The sequence below is a fragment of the Ictidomys tridecemlineatus genome, chromosome 1, assembly GCF_052094955.1.
Source record: "Ictidomys tridecemlineatus isolate mIctTri1 chromosome 1, mIctTri1.hap1, whole genome shotgun sequence".
Lineage (NCBI taxonomy): Eukaryota > Metazoa > Chordata > Mammalia > Rodentia > Sciuridae > Ictidomys > Ictidomys tridecemlineatus.
In genome coordinates, this window is record NC_135477.1 from 8,107,453 (window position 1) to 8,120,842 (window position 13,390).

General features: G+C 46.8%; 1 protein-coding gene across 1 annotated transcript in view; it reads right to left on the reverse strand.

The window, feature by feature from the left end:
- Positions 1-13,390, reverse strand: part of LOC101959402 (scavenger receptor cysteine-rich domain-containing protein DMBT1) — an 87,147-nt gene that overhangs the window by 7,593 nt on the left and 66,164 nt on the right. Inside the window, exons 31-34 of the mRNA XM_078019334.1 lie at positions 12,564-12,878; positions 10,288-10,640; positions 3,202-3,361; positions 407-718 (exon numbers count right to left, since the gene is read on the reverse strand). Coding sequence (XP_077875460.1) covers positions 407-718; positions 3,202-3,361; positions 10,288-10,640; positions 12,564-12,878 — 1,140 coding nt within the window. The remainder of the gene's footprint in view (positions 1-406; positions 719-3,201; positions 3,362-10,287; positions 10,641-12,563; positions 12,879-13,390) is intronic.

Here is a 13,390-nt window from a genome sequence, read left to right on the forward strand (position 1 = left end):
CATGCGAGGTGCTGGGTTCAATCGTCAGTACCCCATAAAAATAAATAAATAAAATAAAGGTATTGTGTCCAACCACAACATAACTATATATTCCAGCAAAGGTATCAGCCAAATCTCAGATAAAAAGGACACAAGGGAATCTGGGACCCTGTGGGTGTCTTTTTGACTTCTGAGGGTTAGGTCAGGATGCCGTGTTGCCCCAAAATTGCGCCCTTGGAGGCCTCCTCAGAGACTGAAAAAGGAAGGGGTCCAACTGCAGTCGGACAGAAGCAGGATCTGTGCCCTTCATGATTTTATGACTTTAACCCGTTCCTGGGATGCTGCGTTTGGACCTGGGCGTGATCAGGGGTGGTGCTGGGCAGAGCCTTGGGACACTCCCAGGCCCAGGACGCGCGAGGAGCCGTACCTGCGCAGAGCACGCCCGCGTCCTCGCTGTGCCTGCAGTTGTGTCGCGCCCAGCCCGCGTGGGCGCAGCGCTCCAGTGCGTCCTCGTGGCCCGTGCAGCGCACGTCGTCCATCAGAATGGGCCCGATGCCAGGGCCGAATCGGCCGCGGCCCGGGGCGCCCAGCGCTCGGCCGCAGCCCAGAAGGCGGCACACGACGCGGGCGTTCCTGATGTTCCAGTGGTCGTCGCACACCGTGCCCCACACGCCCTCGTGCCGCACCTCCAGGCGGCCCTCGCAGCGGCCCCGTCCGCCCGCCAGGCGCAGCGCACGGTCTGCGGGCAAGAGACAAGGTCAGAAGCTGCACCTGGGCGTCCACCCTGCACATCTCTCAGGTGTCACTTGCAGCAGGAGATATGAGGCTGAAACGAGTTCTGTTTACGGTTTTGCTGTTCCTAGTTCTCTCTCTCCTCAAAGTCAAGTTAAATTACTCTCAAGGAGTGTCCTTTATGGGCAAGCCTAGTTTCTCAGACACTTAGAATTTAATCTTGTAACAAATCCACAAAACTCAAAAAGAAAAATAAAAGTACTATCAGGTAAAAATCAAACAACTCTCCTCCCAATCTTTACAAAACGGTTGTTGTAAATTAAAACTCTGCCCTAACTCATCCAACAAAATATGTCCTATGAAATTACTTTTACTGTTGATGAGTAAGAGCTTATATTTTAACTATAAAAACTATATCATATAACCTAGCTATTCCACTCCTCCAAATTTACTTAAGATGCATGAAAACATGTGCCCACAAAAAGATTTATACGTAGTAGAATTTTCCACACACATTAGCCTCAAACTAGAAACAACCCAAGGTACCCAGGCATGGGAGAATGAATAGATTGTGTATGCACATGGAATATTACTAAATAAAGAAAAGGATACATTAACAACACATGGGATGAATCTCAAAAACAATTTAAATAAATTAAGACACAACAGGGTTTCATATTATTTGGTTTCATTCCATAAGATTCTAAGGGAAAACCCCAAACTACAAAGCTAGAAAGCAGACCAGATGTTACCTGGTGAAGGAGTGAGGGAATTTCCCAGGGTGATGGAAATATTCTATGTCTTTTTTAATATTCTATATTTGCTCATGGTGGCAGTTACATTAGACCAAACTTGTAGATGTGTGTAATTGTATATAAATGATACTCTAAAAGAGTGATTTAAAGAGTAAAAACAATCAAAATAAAAACTTGTAGTTGTGTATTGCTTAACAATGAGGATACCTTCTGAGAAACATGTTGTTAGGTGACTTTGTCGTATAACATCATAGAGTGTACTTACAGAGGAAGATAGCTATGATATCTCAAGGCCATATAATCATATGGGACCACAGTCACATAGAGGATCACCATTGACTGAGATATTGTTATGGGGCACATGACTGTATTATGTTCATGTGCTATACTCACAGATGTCTAAAAATTTTTTTTGCATGAATTGGCTTGTAGTGGCTGTATTTTTAATTTTCTGCACTGTTTGCCATATGGAAGAAACTTAGGAAGTGTTAATAAATCCCACTCATCAGTTTTTCTGGTGGCAGTATACCAATCCAGGTCGACTGCTCTCTCCTGGCCTACCTGGCTGCTGCAATATTGGAAGCATGATACCCAGGCTTGTTTGAACTGGGACTGGGGGTGGGGGCGGGGTGCAGCTCAGTGGTGGAGCACTTGCTGGGCATGCTAGGGACCTGGGTTTGATTCCCGGCATGGGGTCAGAGGTATGAGTGTGAGTATACATCTTGAGTGAGGTCTTGGGAGGTAAGTTTTGGGTGGACCCATGACCCATCATGAGTGTGTCTATACATATACAAAGAACTAGCTCATAAACAAAATCTAAGTGCAAAAGAAATATAATCCAAACAGTATTATTAACGCTCTGAAACAAACAAAACTTACCAGGTAAAGGGACCATTTCCTCTTCAACTGAAATTGTAACTGTAAAAAAATAAAATTCTTAAAATGAGTCCCCTCAAAGTCACATATTTATAGTCAAAGTGGAAGAGGAATCAAATGTTTTCTGTAATTCGGGACAGCCATACTTTTGTTTAAGCCTCTACTTTTGTTTAAATGCAGAAATACCGTCCAGTAAGTTTTATTTTCTTGGCATCAAAATATAACAAGTTGTCTTACATGCTGTGTAGTCTTCAGAAAAAATGATTTATTCAATGGTCATAAAAGAAGCTTTATAAATATACTGAATTTTTGAAAAGAAGAATAATCTTGCAACAGGCCTATGATCATTACCAGATGATGGAGTCACTTTTGTTGAAATTGAATCTGTAGCTGCCAAAAAAAAAAAAAAATTCTAGTTGAAAATGAAGTATTAAAATTTAGCCTCATTGTGATTTTACACTGTAGACCACAAGTTTATGAAAACAAGACTGTTCTCCTGAGTGGTATGCACTTATTTTGTGGATTTACCCATTCAGGATGAAATGATTGTGTATGAGAAGTTGGCCTTTTGTAAGATGGAGCAAGAATGATTCTCATTTGCAGCATCCACAACCTGTCAGGTAACCTATGTCTCTAAAGCTTACGATGACCAACCCAGGAGTGTTTTCCGATTTTAGAAAAGGAGGCTCAGAGGGACTGTATAACATGACAAGGTCATGCACAGTTCAAACCTGAGGGCCACAGGCAGATTCTAAGCACTCTGCTTTTCCTGAGCTTAGGATCTGGGAGTTGTTCACACCAGGCTCAGGGTGGTGACTCAGGGAGGAGGAGGGTTTGCGGCCACCACTCCTGTCCTCACCCTGAGGAAGGTCTCCTGTAGCAACAGGAAGTGATTTGGGCTGCCCAGCTTTCCTAAAGGCGTGGAAGAGCCACCTGATCTGCACCCAGTTGACAGCCACAAAGAGAGCCTGCCTCTTGTGGGGTCGAGAGCCAGTGGGGAGCACCAGGGAGGGGATCTTCTGAAAGGAAGGTGGTGAGGGAATGCGAAATGGAGGGCGGGAGGGGAGGAGTGAAGGAAGCCATGTCACACGCTAGGGAAAAGGAAGGACTAACCCTCGGCCTCACTGAGCTTTACCCCCATATGGCCAAAGGAACCAGGGCTTGACCAGGGAAGAAAGAACGGGAACAAGCTCATCAGAGCCTCATCACTGAAGATGTCGCTGTGCGGGGACAGGGGGGTCCCACAAATGGATTCATCAGCAAAGCCTTGGTGCTGAAAGGACTTTGGATGGGAGCTGGGACCTCCTATCCAAAGGAGGGCTCCTCTGGGCTCGGAATTTGAGGTTCTTTTGTCCTGTTCAATCTGCCCAGCACCTGCCTTCAAGTGTTCAGTTTCATAACCAGTGATGGGGAGTGGTCTGGAACCCTCTGGACATGCCTGGCCTCTCCTGACCTTGCCTAAGGAAACAGGAAGCGTCTATTCTGGGTGTGTTAATTCTTGCTGGGCTGAGGATGCTCAGATAGTCACTCACAGGGACTGCAGAGAGCAGAGAGCGTACCTGGTGAAGAAGGAGCTTCTCCTGAAGGCGGGGGAGTGGGAATTGTATCTGCGAATGGAGGAGAAGAATGTTTTGGTTTGACCTTCAGAGTCAGAAAATTGAAGAGCAAATGAGCAGAATCCACACCCTCACAACCCAGCTCTCTGTGCGGGTGCTGGGGTGTGCTGGCCGGCTGGCAGCATGGCCTCAACCCTAGCACACCCCAGCCCTGTCCTCCCTCGGGCGTGTCTGATCAAGACCAGGGCAGCAGGCAGAGCGTTCCTGCTGGAGGTGCCTCTTCTGTGTCTATGGCTGAGCCAAGGGGCGTGGCGCTCCCGCTCTGAGGATGCTGGGCTCTATGCGCACGGGTCTTGGGCCAGGGAGTGAGCATCGATGCATGTGTTCATTGCCAGAGAAAAAGTTGATCACGTTTAACTCGGGAAATGTGACAGGGAGGAACATTACCAAAGAAGACGTCCACTTCTGTTGAGGCTGAAGTTGCATCTGTGTATAAACCAAGAGAAGAGGACACTGGGAACCGAGTGTGGCAATGCTGGGTGTCATTTCCTTGAGCTTCACGTTGTGGTCCACGTGGTCATAAGTAGGCTCCTTTCCTTTTCTTCTTTCTCCATCCCTCCCTCCCTGCCCCTCCCTCTTTTCCTCCCTCCCACCTAATCTCCCTCTCTCTCTTTCCTTTTTTCGAATACACATGAGGGTTTATTTAGAGAAATGCAGGTACTCCAGAGAATGTGGAGTGGGCTGTCCCAAGCAAGAGGTGGCCTCATGACTTCTGTTTTAGATTTTTTCCCCCACAATGTCTTTATTTTATTTATTTGTTTATATGTGGTGATGAGGATCAAACCCAGTGCCTCACACATGCTAGGCAAGTGCTCTACCACTGAGCCCCAGCCCCAGCCCCAGCCCCAGCCAGTGCTGTGACTTCTGTGTTGTGGGTTTTCATGACCTGCTTGGGATCCCCCGACCCTATGAACTCTTCATTTGTGTGGTTACAGCCATTTCCACCTAAGCTCAGTGCACCCGTGGTTGCTTCATTTTAGAATGCAACAAATAAGAAGCAAATCTCATGGATTTGAAAAACATAGTGGGAGACTTTACCAGTTAGAGAGGTTGCATCTTCTGGGGTTGAAGAAACATCTGTAGATAAAGGGGAGAGGGGACTTAAGTACCCTTGGGGGCACACCAGCCTTCTATTCTTACCGAGGTTGCATTGGGGCAAAGTTTTCATGAAGCCAACTAGTGTGATAAACAGAGCTCTAAGAAGAGGTACTTGAAGGGACGACAGGCAGATTGTACCTGGTGAAGAGGTCACAGCAGTTGGGATGGAAGCTGCAGACAAACAGAAACGGCAAGGAGGTGATTAGTCATGCCAGGGGCCGTGGTTCCAGAAGATACAGGAACATTGAGCCAGGTCAATATAAGCATATTAAAAACTCAAAAGATTACTAAAGAATCCAAGAATTTGGTCAAGACATAAATGGTTATTTAATGAATTCGCTGGGAATTTTTTAAAAAAATTGCAGCAAACAAGATGAAATCCAAAATAACATTTAAATTACCTGTTGGAGTGGTTATAGCAATATCCAAAGATCCTGGAAATAAGAAATGATAATTGGTTAAAATCTACCAAAGGGCAAGAAAACACTGCTTTACAGTTAACTTGTTTTCTTCTCTTTGTCCCTAGAGCACAGAAAGCTGATATTATGGTTTGGATGTGAGGTGTCCCCCAAAGCTCACATGTGAGACAATGCAAGAAGGTTCAGAGGAGAATTGATAGGGTTGTGAGGGTCTTAACCCAATCAGTGAATTAATCCCTGGTGGGATTAATTGAGAGGTAATTGAAGTGTGCGGTGTGGCTGGAGGTGGGAATTGGGGCGTGGCTTTGGGGTATATATACTGTGTATCTGTAGAGTCGTCCCTCTGCTTTCTGATCACTGTGACATGAGCTGCTTCCCTCTGCTGCCCTCTCCCTCCACGATGTTCAGCATCACCTCAAGGCCCAAGGAATGGAGCTGGCCTTCTATGGACTCTGAGCCCTCAAATAAACGTTTCCTCCTCTATAATTGTGCTGGTCAGATCCTTTAGTCACAGCAGCAAAAAAGCTGACTAAAACACCTAACTTTCATTTAATTGATTCACACTTCTTGATTGCCCATTCTCCGTGCCAGGCACTGGGCTGGTTCTGGAGCAAAAGAGTCAATAAAACTACGTATAGTTGCTGCCCTCAAAAAGGGGACCAACTCATGGATAGACAGAGAGGATGAAAAGACACACAAGCAAATGGATGACTTTTGCCATGAAATGAGAAACACAGATGGCCCGAGAACCTCTAACAGGTGAGCTGACCTGGCCAGGGAGCTCCCCTCCCATGCCCTTCTGCCTGGCACAGGTCCGTCCTGGATGAGGTGCTCAAAGACAGTGACAACCTGACACTAGCCCACTCCCAGGCCTGGAGTGGCAGACCCTCGTGCTGCCGACGTGTGCAGTGCAGGGGTAGAGGCATTACCAGGCAAAGGAGTCTCTTCCTCTGGAGTGACAGTTGTGCCTAGATGCGAAACATGGAGATGGGCATCATTCCATCAGGAAGTTTTGCAGAAAGGCCCAAGTCTGCCTTTACTGGGGTCTCATGTACTAATCTTCATTCTTGGGAAAACGGGGACTAATTATTTCCTGTCTTCCCAAATAAGAATTGAAGTATCCAAGTTAAAACACATGCACTATGATAGTATAAATAAATTCTGATATGATGCAAGTTCGTATTTGTGTCAGGCACAAGAACATACATATTATTTGATTCCCTTTTGAACAAAAGACACTGATGGTGTTCCCATCTGCCTGATTCAGAGTCCTTGGGAAGAATGCCATTGTTGTTTAGGGATGGAACACAGAAGCATCTCAAAGGGACATCAAGGGAAGTAAATGACGTTTTGGTTCCATATTGTTGTAGTTAGAAAGTCTGGTGACATTAAATGGCTTTTCTGAGCATTTCTGTAGCTGTTGGAGCACCTGCTAGCATTTCCTGGATTGTCAATGTGGCTCTTCTATGAGGATTACCCCTCCCATCCTGTGTACTCTACCTCCAAACATTTTTCTTTCCTAACATGCAGCCAATAGGGAGGCCTGGTAGCCAGCTACTGGCGTGTGTAGAAAGGAGCATGGCTGGCTCTGAGAGAGCAGCTCATGCACATACACATCCCTCCGTGAGCACCCAAGTACTTTATTTAGGATTGAATGTTGGGATCTCAATGTGGCTGCCTAGAGGCCCTCTTTGTCTGCTTCTGGATTCTAGACTATTTTCTAAGGGATTTATTTAGCCAAGTGACTCCCCAGCAAATAGAGGGATAATTGTAGTATCTTGGTAGAATTTCAACAAATAACTATCCCTGATATAGGCAGAAGGGGGACAAGCCACAGGAAACTTGTTACCGGTCGTGAGGATCAAATCTGTGGCTGAAGTTGAAGTAGGAACTGTCAAAACAAGCAAAAGATAAATTGTATTTAAATAACATCTTTGTTGATCAAGTTCATTGGTAAAAAATTTTCACAAAAATTACCCCTATTTATAAATGTGTCTCAGCACAGTTGATTATGCTTTGTTCCTATTTGATTCTCCTAGCCTGTGTAATTAAGATAAAGGAAACAAATAACAAGGGTGGTGGTGTATGAGTCTGGGACCTGAGTGACTGGTTGTGGTCTCTAGTGTTGTGTAATGGAGCAATTGACCTTATACAAGTCCTTTTGCATCTCTAAACTTCAAGTCCTGCAGCATCTGAAGGACCAATCCAAGGACTAATAGCATCAGTATCCTGTTGTTAGAAATGCAGACTCTTGGGATGCATTGAATCCAAATCTGCATTTTGAGAAAATTCCCAAGTGAGTTATATGCATATTCAACTCTAAGAAGCACTGAGCTTGCAAATGGAGATGCTGCAGGCCAGGAGAATATGAGAGGTCAGGTGCCATGTGAAGGGGCCTCCCTGCCCTACTTAGCCCCAGGCAATTATTGCTCAAGAGGTGTGTAATACTAGTTCTCACTCTCAGATTTTCCAATTAAAGCTGGAAATCTTGGGCTGGAAATGCAGCTCAGTGATAGGGCACTTGCCCGGTATGCATGAGATCCTGGGTTCAATCCCTAACATCACAAAAAGAAAAAAGAAAAGGAAGAAAGCCTGAAATATAGATTCTTAAAACAACAACAACAAAAACAACAACAGAACACCATTACCACCAACAACAACTTTTGTTTTCAAAATGTGGGATTAAAAATAATTTAAACATGCATTGGCAATGCAGGGTTGTCTGAATCTAAATTCATTTGTGGGTCAAAACTTGTCCAGGGCTGCCCATTTGTGACTTCTGAACTGAGCGATCTCTAAGGGTTCTTCCAACTCTCAGGAATTGTTACATTGTGGTGGTCCCATATCTAACTTGTCCTTGCCTAAAAGACTTTATGGGCAATTCTCATAGCTGTAGCCACAAAAGGGAATTGTGTTTCATCATAATTTCCCTTAGAGGTTAGTCTACCAAGCCTGGCAGAAGGCTTTTGAGATTTTGGAAATGCAGACTATGGACCACTCTCATAACTGTTTACAGTTCAAAGAAAATGTGAGTTGAGTTGAGGTGGTATTTCTCCAACTTATAGAGCTGCACAATGACCATCTCAAGCCCTAGGACAATCCCTGGTGTGTAGAAGAAGGACTTTTACAAAAGGACACTTAGGTCGCTTGCTTTGGAGAGCCAAGCCAAGTCTTGGCCTGCAGCAGCATGTACCTCCCTAAAAGGGTGACTGGAAGCTCCCACCATGGTGCCCTACACCTGTGAAGACCACTCAGTCCCCAGGATAAGGCTTTCAGGATTGTGTCCATCCTTCTGTTCTACAGGTAAAGAAACAGAAGCCTAAGAGGTCTGGGGACTTGCCCACCATTACCCAACTGGTTAACAGTGGAGCCAGAGAACCCAAGGTTATGCTCTGGTGCCAAATAGGGCCACGCTGCATCACCACCTGAAAGTGATGAGAAATTTGGGAAACATTGGGTTACACCAAGTTAAGAAGAGATCTCTCCCTGCAGGACTCATCAGAGACTTGAAAGTGCTAATAGACTGAATCATCAAGAGAAGATATGGTATTTCCCTAAATTATGTAGCTATGCAAATCATTCTCAGAAATTTGCAGAACACTGGATGAAGGGACTGTACTCTGAAACATGCTCAGGAGATGAGTTGCTCCATTATTTTCTGAAAATATGGATTCATGTTTTGCTTGAGATGTCTGAAGTCCTGTGAGTTAAAAGAATACACACAAAAAAATCACTGAATACCCCATGTGCTGACACTAATCAACATAGGAGTGAAGCAGGGTCACTAGAATTCAATCTCAGAGGCCAGCTGTGGCACCAAAGAGGGAAGAAACACACTGGAATCCTATACCTTAGGTACAAAAGGCACCCAATCTGTTCCTTTCATTGTTCTGGTTAATGAATATGTAAGCAGCTTACATTAGCTTGATATGAGCTTGATATTTAGTTTCATGGGAGATAAAAACTGCAACCCTCATCATATGTAAGACAATCTACCACTCTGATTTATAGAAAGCAAGAGAGAAAATAAAATTACCCGGTGAAGCGGTCAATTCTGTGGCTGATGCTGAAATGGCAAAACAATCAGGAACTTAGAAGATACATTTTTGTTTAAAAATTTGATACCTAATATACATTAAGTTAGGTACAAAACAACTTCTGAAGTGTGAAACCAAGAAAAGTTTTTTAGTGGATACTCAAATTATTATTCTAACCTGTGGGCTATAGAATTAAGATAAGCTGGGCAGTAGGTATTTTCATTTCATCTGATTTCCTTTTCTATTATATGGTTTTTGGCAAGAGAAAGAAGAAAAAATAATAATGCACAAACTGCTGAATTAAACAAAGCAGAACAAACAAACAAGAGGGGACCACTCCAGCCACAGAGGGAGAAGGAAATAGGGTCGAAGTGTTGAAATACTGTTGAGAACTCGGGTTTGGGTCATGGAATTCTCATCAGCAGTGCCACAGTGTCATCTCCAAAGCTCAAAACAGACAAGTTGAGGACAAAGACTAGGAAGTGCCTGACCCCATGGTGGCTGACAGGGAGTCTGGGGGGTCCCTGAAGCCTGCAGAGACGGAGGGCTCTACGCTGAAGCAGCTTAGAAGGAAGGTTATAGACAACAGAGAGGCCACCTGGAACCAAGGCCAGGTGGGCTTTGGGACTGAGGGTCTTGGGATGATCCAGTTTAAACGATGCCCCATTATTTATCGGCTGCCCAGTGCTGAGAATAGACCTCCGTTTGTGTTTGGAGCTTCCCAAGAGGACGTAAACATTCCCATGTCAGTTCCCAGATCCCTGCCAAGAGTCACAGCTCTGCCGGTTTCAGGAGACAGTGGAGAGCGAGTACCTGAGCAGATGACGCCGGCGTCCTCGTGATGGCCACAGTTGTGGACGGACAAGCCCAGATGCTGGCACCGGCCTAGCGAGGTCTCCGTGCCCCGACACTGCACGTCGTCCAGGAGGATGCTCCCCACACCCTTCCCGAAGTAGCCGCTCCCCAGGGCGCTGATGCCCTCCCCGCAGCCCAGCTGCCGGCACACCACATGGGCGGCATCGATGCTCCACAGGTCGTCACACACGGTGCCCCAGGTGCCATTGTGGTGGACTTCAACACGGCCTTCACACCGGCTCCTCCCACCCACCAACCTGATGATGGACAGGTCTGGGGAAGACTCAGAGGTTATTACTGGGACTTCTACTAGGACTTTTCCTTAGTTCTATACCCTACACCCTGGATTCTAGAGCCTTCGAAGCCCTGGCTTCTTGCTTCTGGGTCTCACAGGACTAATAAGAGTAGTGCTTAGCAAGTGCCTGCTTTCCCGGGCTATTTCTGATTTCCACTATTTTATTCCATCATTCTCATCTTTGGGTTGAGCAAAAAGGTACAAAAGGATAAAAATAAATATCTATTTTGGAGCTGGAGACAGTGGTACATGTCTGTAATCCCAGTGGCTGGGGAGGCTGAGAGAGGAGGATGGTGAGTTCAAAGCCAGCCTCAGCAGAAGTATGTGTTAAGCAACCCCGTGAGACCCTGTCTCTAAACAAAATACAAAATAGGGCTGGGCGTGTGGCTCAGAGGATGAGTGCCCCTGAGTTCAATCCCCAGTACCCACCCCCCGCCTCAAGAAAAGAAAATCTTTTTTGGAACCAAATCATAAGATTGATAAAAAAAAACTCATTGTCATTGTCATTGACATGGATAGATCTCACACCCAACTTCTGGTTTTCTTTAAGTCAAACTTTCCCATTGGCTCAGGTTCCAAGCTAAAAACATCTCAGTAGAACCAGAGAGCAGATGCACTGAGGCTCTGCTTGTAGCCTGTGCCTCTGTTTCAGGTCTGTATTTTCCCAGTCCCAGGGAGGCATGGATCCGGGAGGGCACTGACATCACTGGCTGTGACCCCAGGGACCCCTAGACCCCAAGGACCCCAATAACCAGGAAGTTGTGGGAGAAACAATGAGAGGATTACCAACTGCAGGAGCCGGGCTTGCCAGAGCTGGGGCCACTTCAGCAGCTGAAAGAGAAGAGGCATTCACATCAGGGAGGTGAAGACTGACGAAACGCCACCAGCCAAGTGGGCACGTGAGTCCCATGGGTGCCAGTGTGTGTGTGTGGGGTGCAGTCAGAGCTTCCCAGCAAATGCAGCAGTGCTGAGGGGAGGCCAGTGTCCAGAGGTCTGGCTCACCGGGACAGCGGCTGTGAACCATCTCGGCCTGGCCTGGGCGGCAATCTGTTTCACTGGAAGCATCTCTCTGAACCAGGGAGGTCACCTAGAGTGGCTCTGGAGATGTGAGGCTAGAGAACAGGATGGTGGACATTTGCTGCCGTTTTAACTCAGAGCACTTATCCCTAGACATCAAGAAACACTAAGTCTTCAGATTAAAATACCCCAGCCAACAGAGGGGAGTAGAAATGCCCTCTCCTCTGCCTCATCTTCAGCCCATCTGGGGACCTCATCTCTGCCCAGCCCTGAGGAGACTGGGGTGGTGCTGGGCTCTCGTGAGACCCCACAATGGAGTAGGGAGTCACAGATATTTGTTGCATGCAATTAATGAGGAATAAAAGGTAACAAAACAGGGATTTAGCATGTTCATTCAGCTGTTTTGAAAAGTTGCCTAAAATGACCCCTCATGGCAAGAAAGTCCCAACTTAGGCAATCAGCAATCAGTCAGGAGCGGGTTCAGAGAGCATAGCTCTCTCTCTCTCTCAGAAATAGCTTCCAGAGAAGCCCACAAGTTGGACACACCTGGGAGAACCATTCCCAGAAGTTAAGAATCACTCCAGGGCGAGGCTCGAGTTCTGTTTCTGTGTATGTTTTGGCTCATGGGATTTCTTCTCAGGGCCAGGGGGACTGGCTGTGGTGCGTGGCAGGGGATACTACTCTCCTGACATTAGAGTGACCAAGGTCCTGGCTTGTTGGAGTTCAAAGAGGCCATGTGACTTCTCAGTGCCAAAGCCAGGACAATTCCAGCAAAGCAGGGCAAGTTCTTGACCCACCTGGGACCCCAGGCCCCTTGGGTATCTGCCTGTCAGAGATGGCTGTCCTGCTTGGGAGGGAAGCCGGGCTCAGCAGAGTTCAGGTACCTGAGCAGACAGCCCCGGCGTCCTCATGGTGCCCACAGTTATGCACAGACAGTCCTAGGTGGTGGCACTGTCCCAGGTTGGTCTCGTTGCCTGTACACCTCACGTCGTCTAGGAAGATGGGGCCGGCACCGTCGCCAAACAGACTGCTCCTGGGAGCTGCCAGGGCTGCCCCACAGCCCAACTGCTGGCACACCACCTGGGCAGCGGGCAGGCTCCAGAGGTCGTCGCACACGGTCCCCCAGGTGCCGTTGTGGTAGATCTCCACGCGGCCCTCGCACGGGTGCTTCCCGTCGGCCAGCCTCACCCCCGGCAGATCTGCAGGAGCAAGAGCAAGTGGGCATGAGGAGCCTCCTGCAGTGCTCCACGGGACAGCACATCTGGCTGGAGACTCCGGCCCTGGGGTGCAGCCTGCTGGGGAAGAGCATCTATCATGCAGGTGGGGAATGTGCTAATGTGGAGCCTTAGAAAACAGAGGAGCAGAGATGCCTGCTGTCTACCTACAATTTAGCAGACTCCACAGTGGCTCTGCCCGGGCTTTGTGGAAGACATTCTGCTTTCACCCTTGTTTATTGTGTTATGTTTCTAAAAATTCCAAACAAGGCAGCTGCATGCTTGGAGCTCAGGTTTTGCATTTCTAAGCCAGGTTTCCCCAAACATGATGAGATTATTAGAGCAAATTTAGTTTTACTTTACTTGAATTTAGCGAGCTGTAAAGTACTTATTTGGGAAATGCAAGAATAGAAACAGTACCTATTTGATGGAAAATGTGTGGATGATCCTGAGGAGCTGAAGAAACTGAACAGGTACAAAAGAAAAGTAGCCTCCGT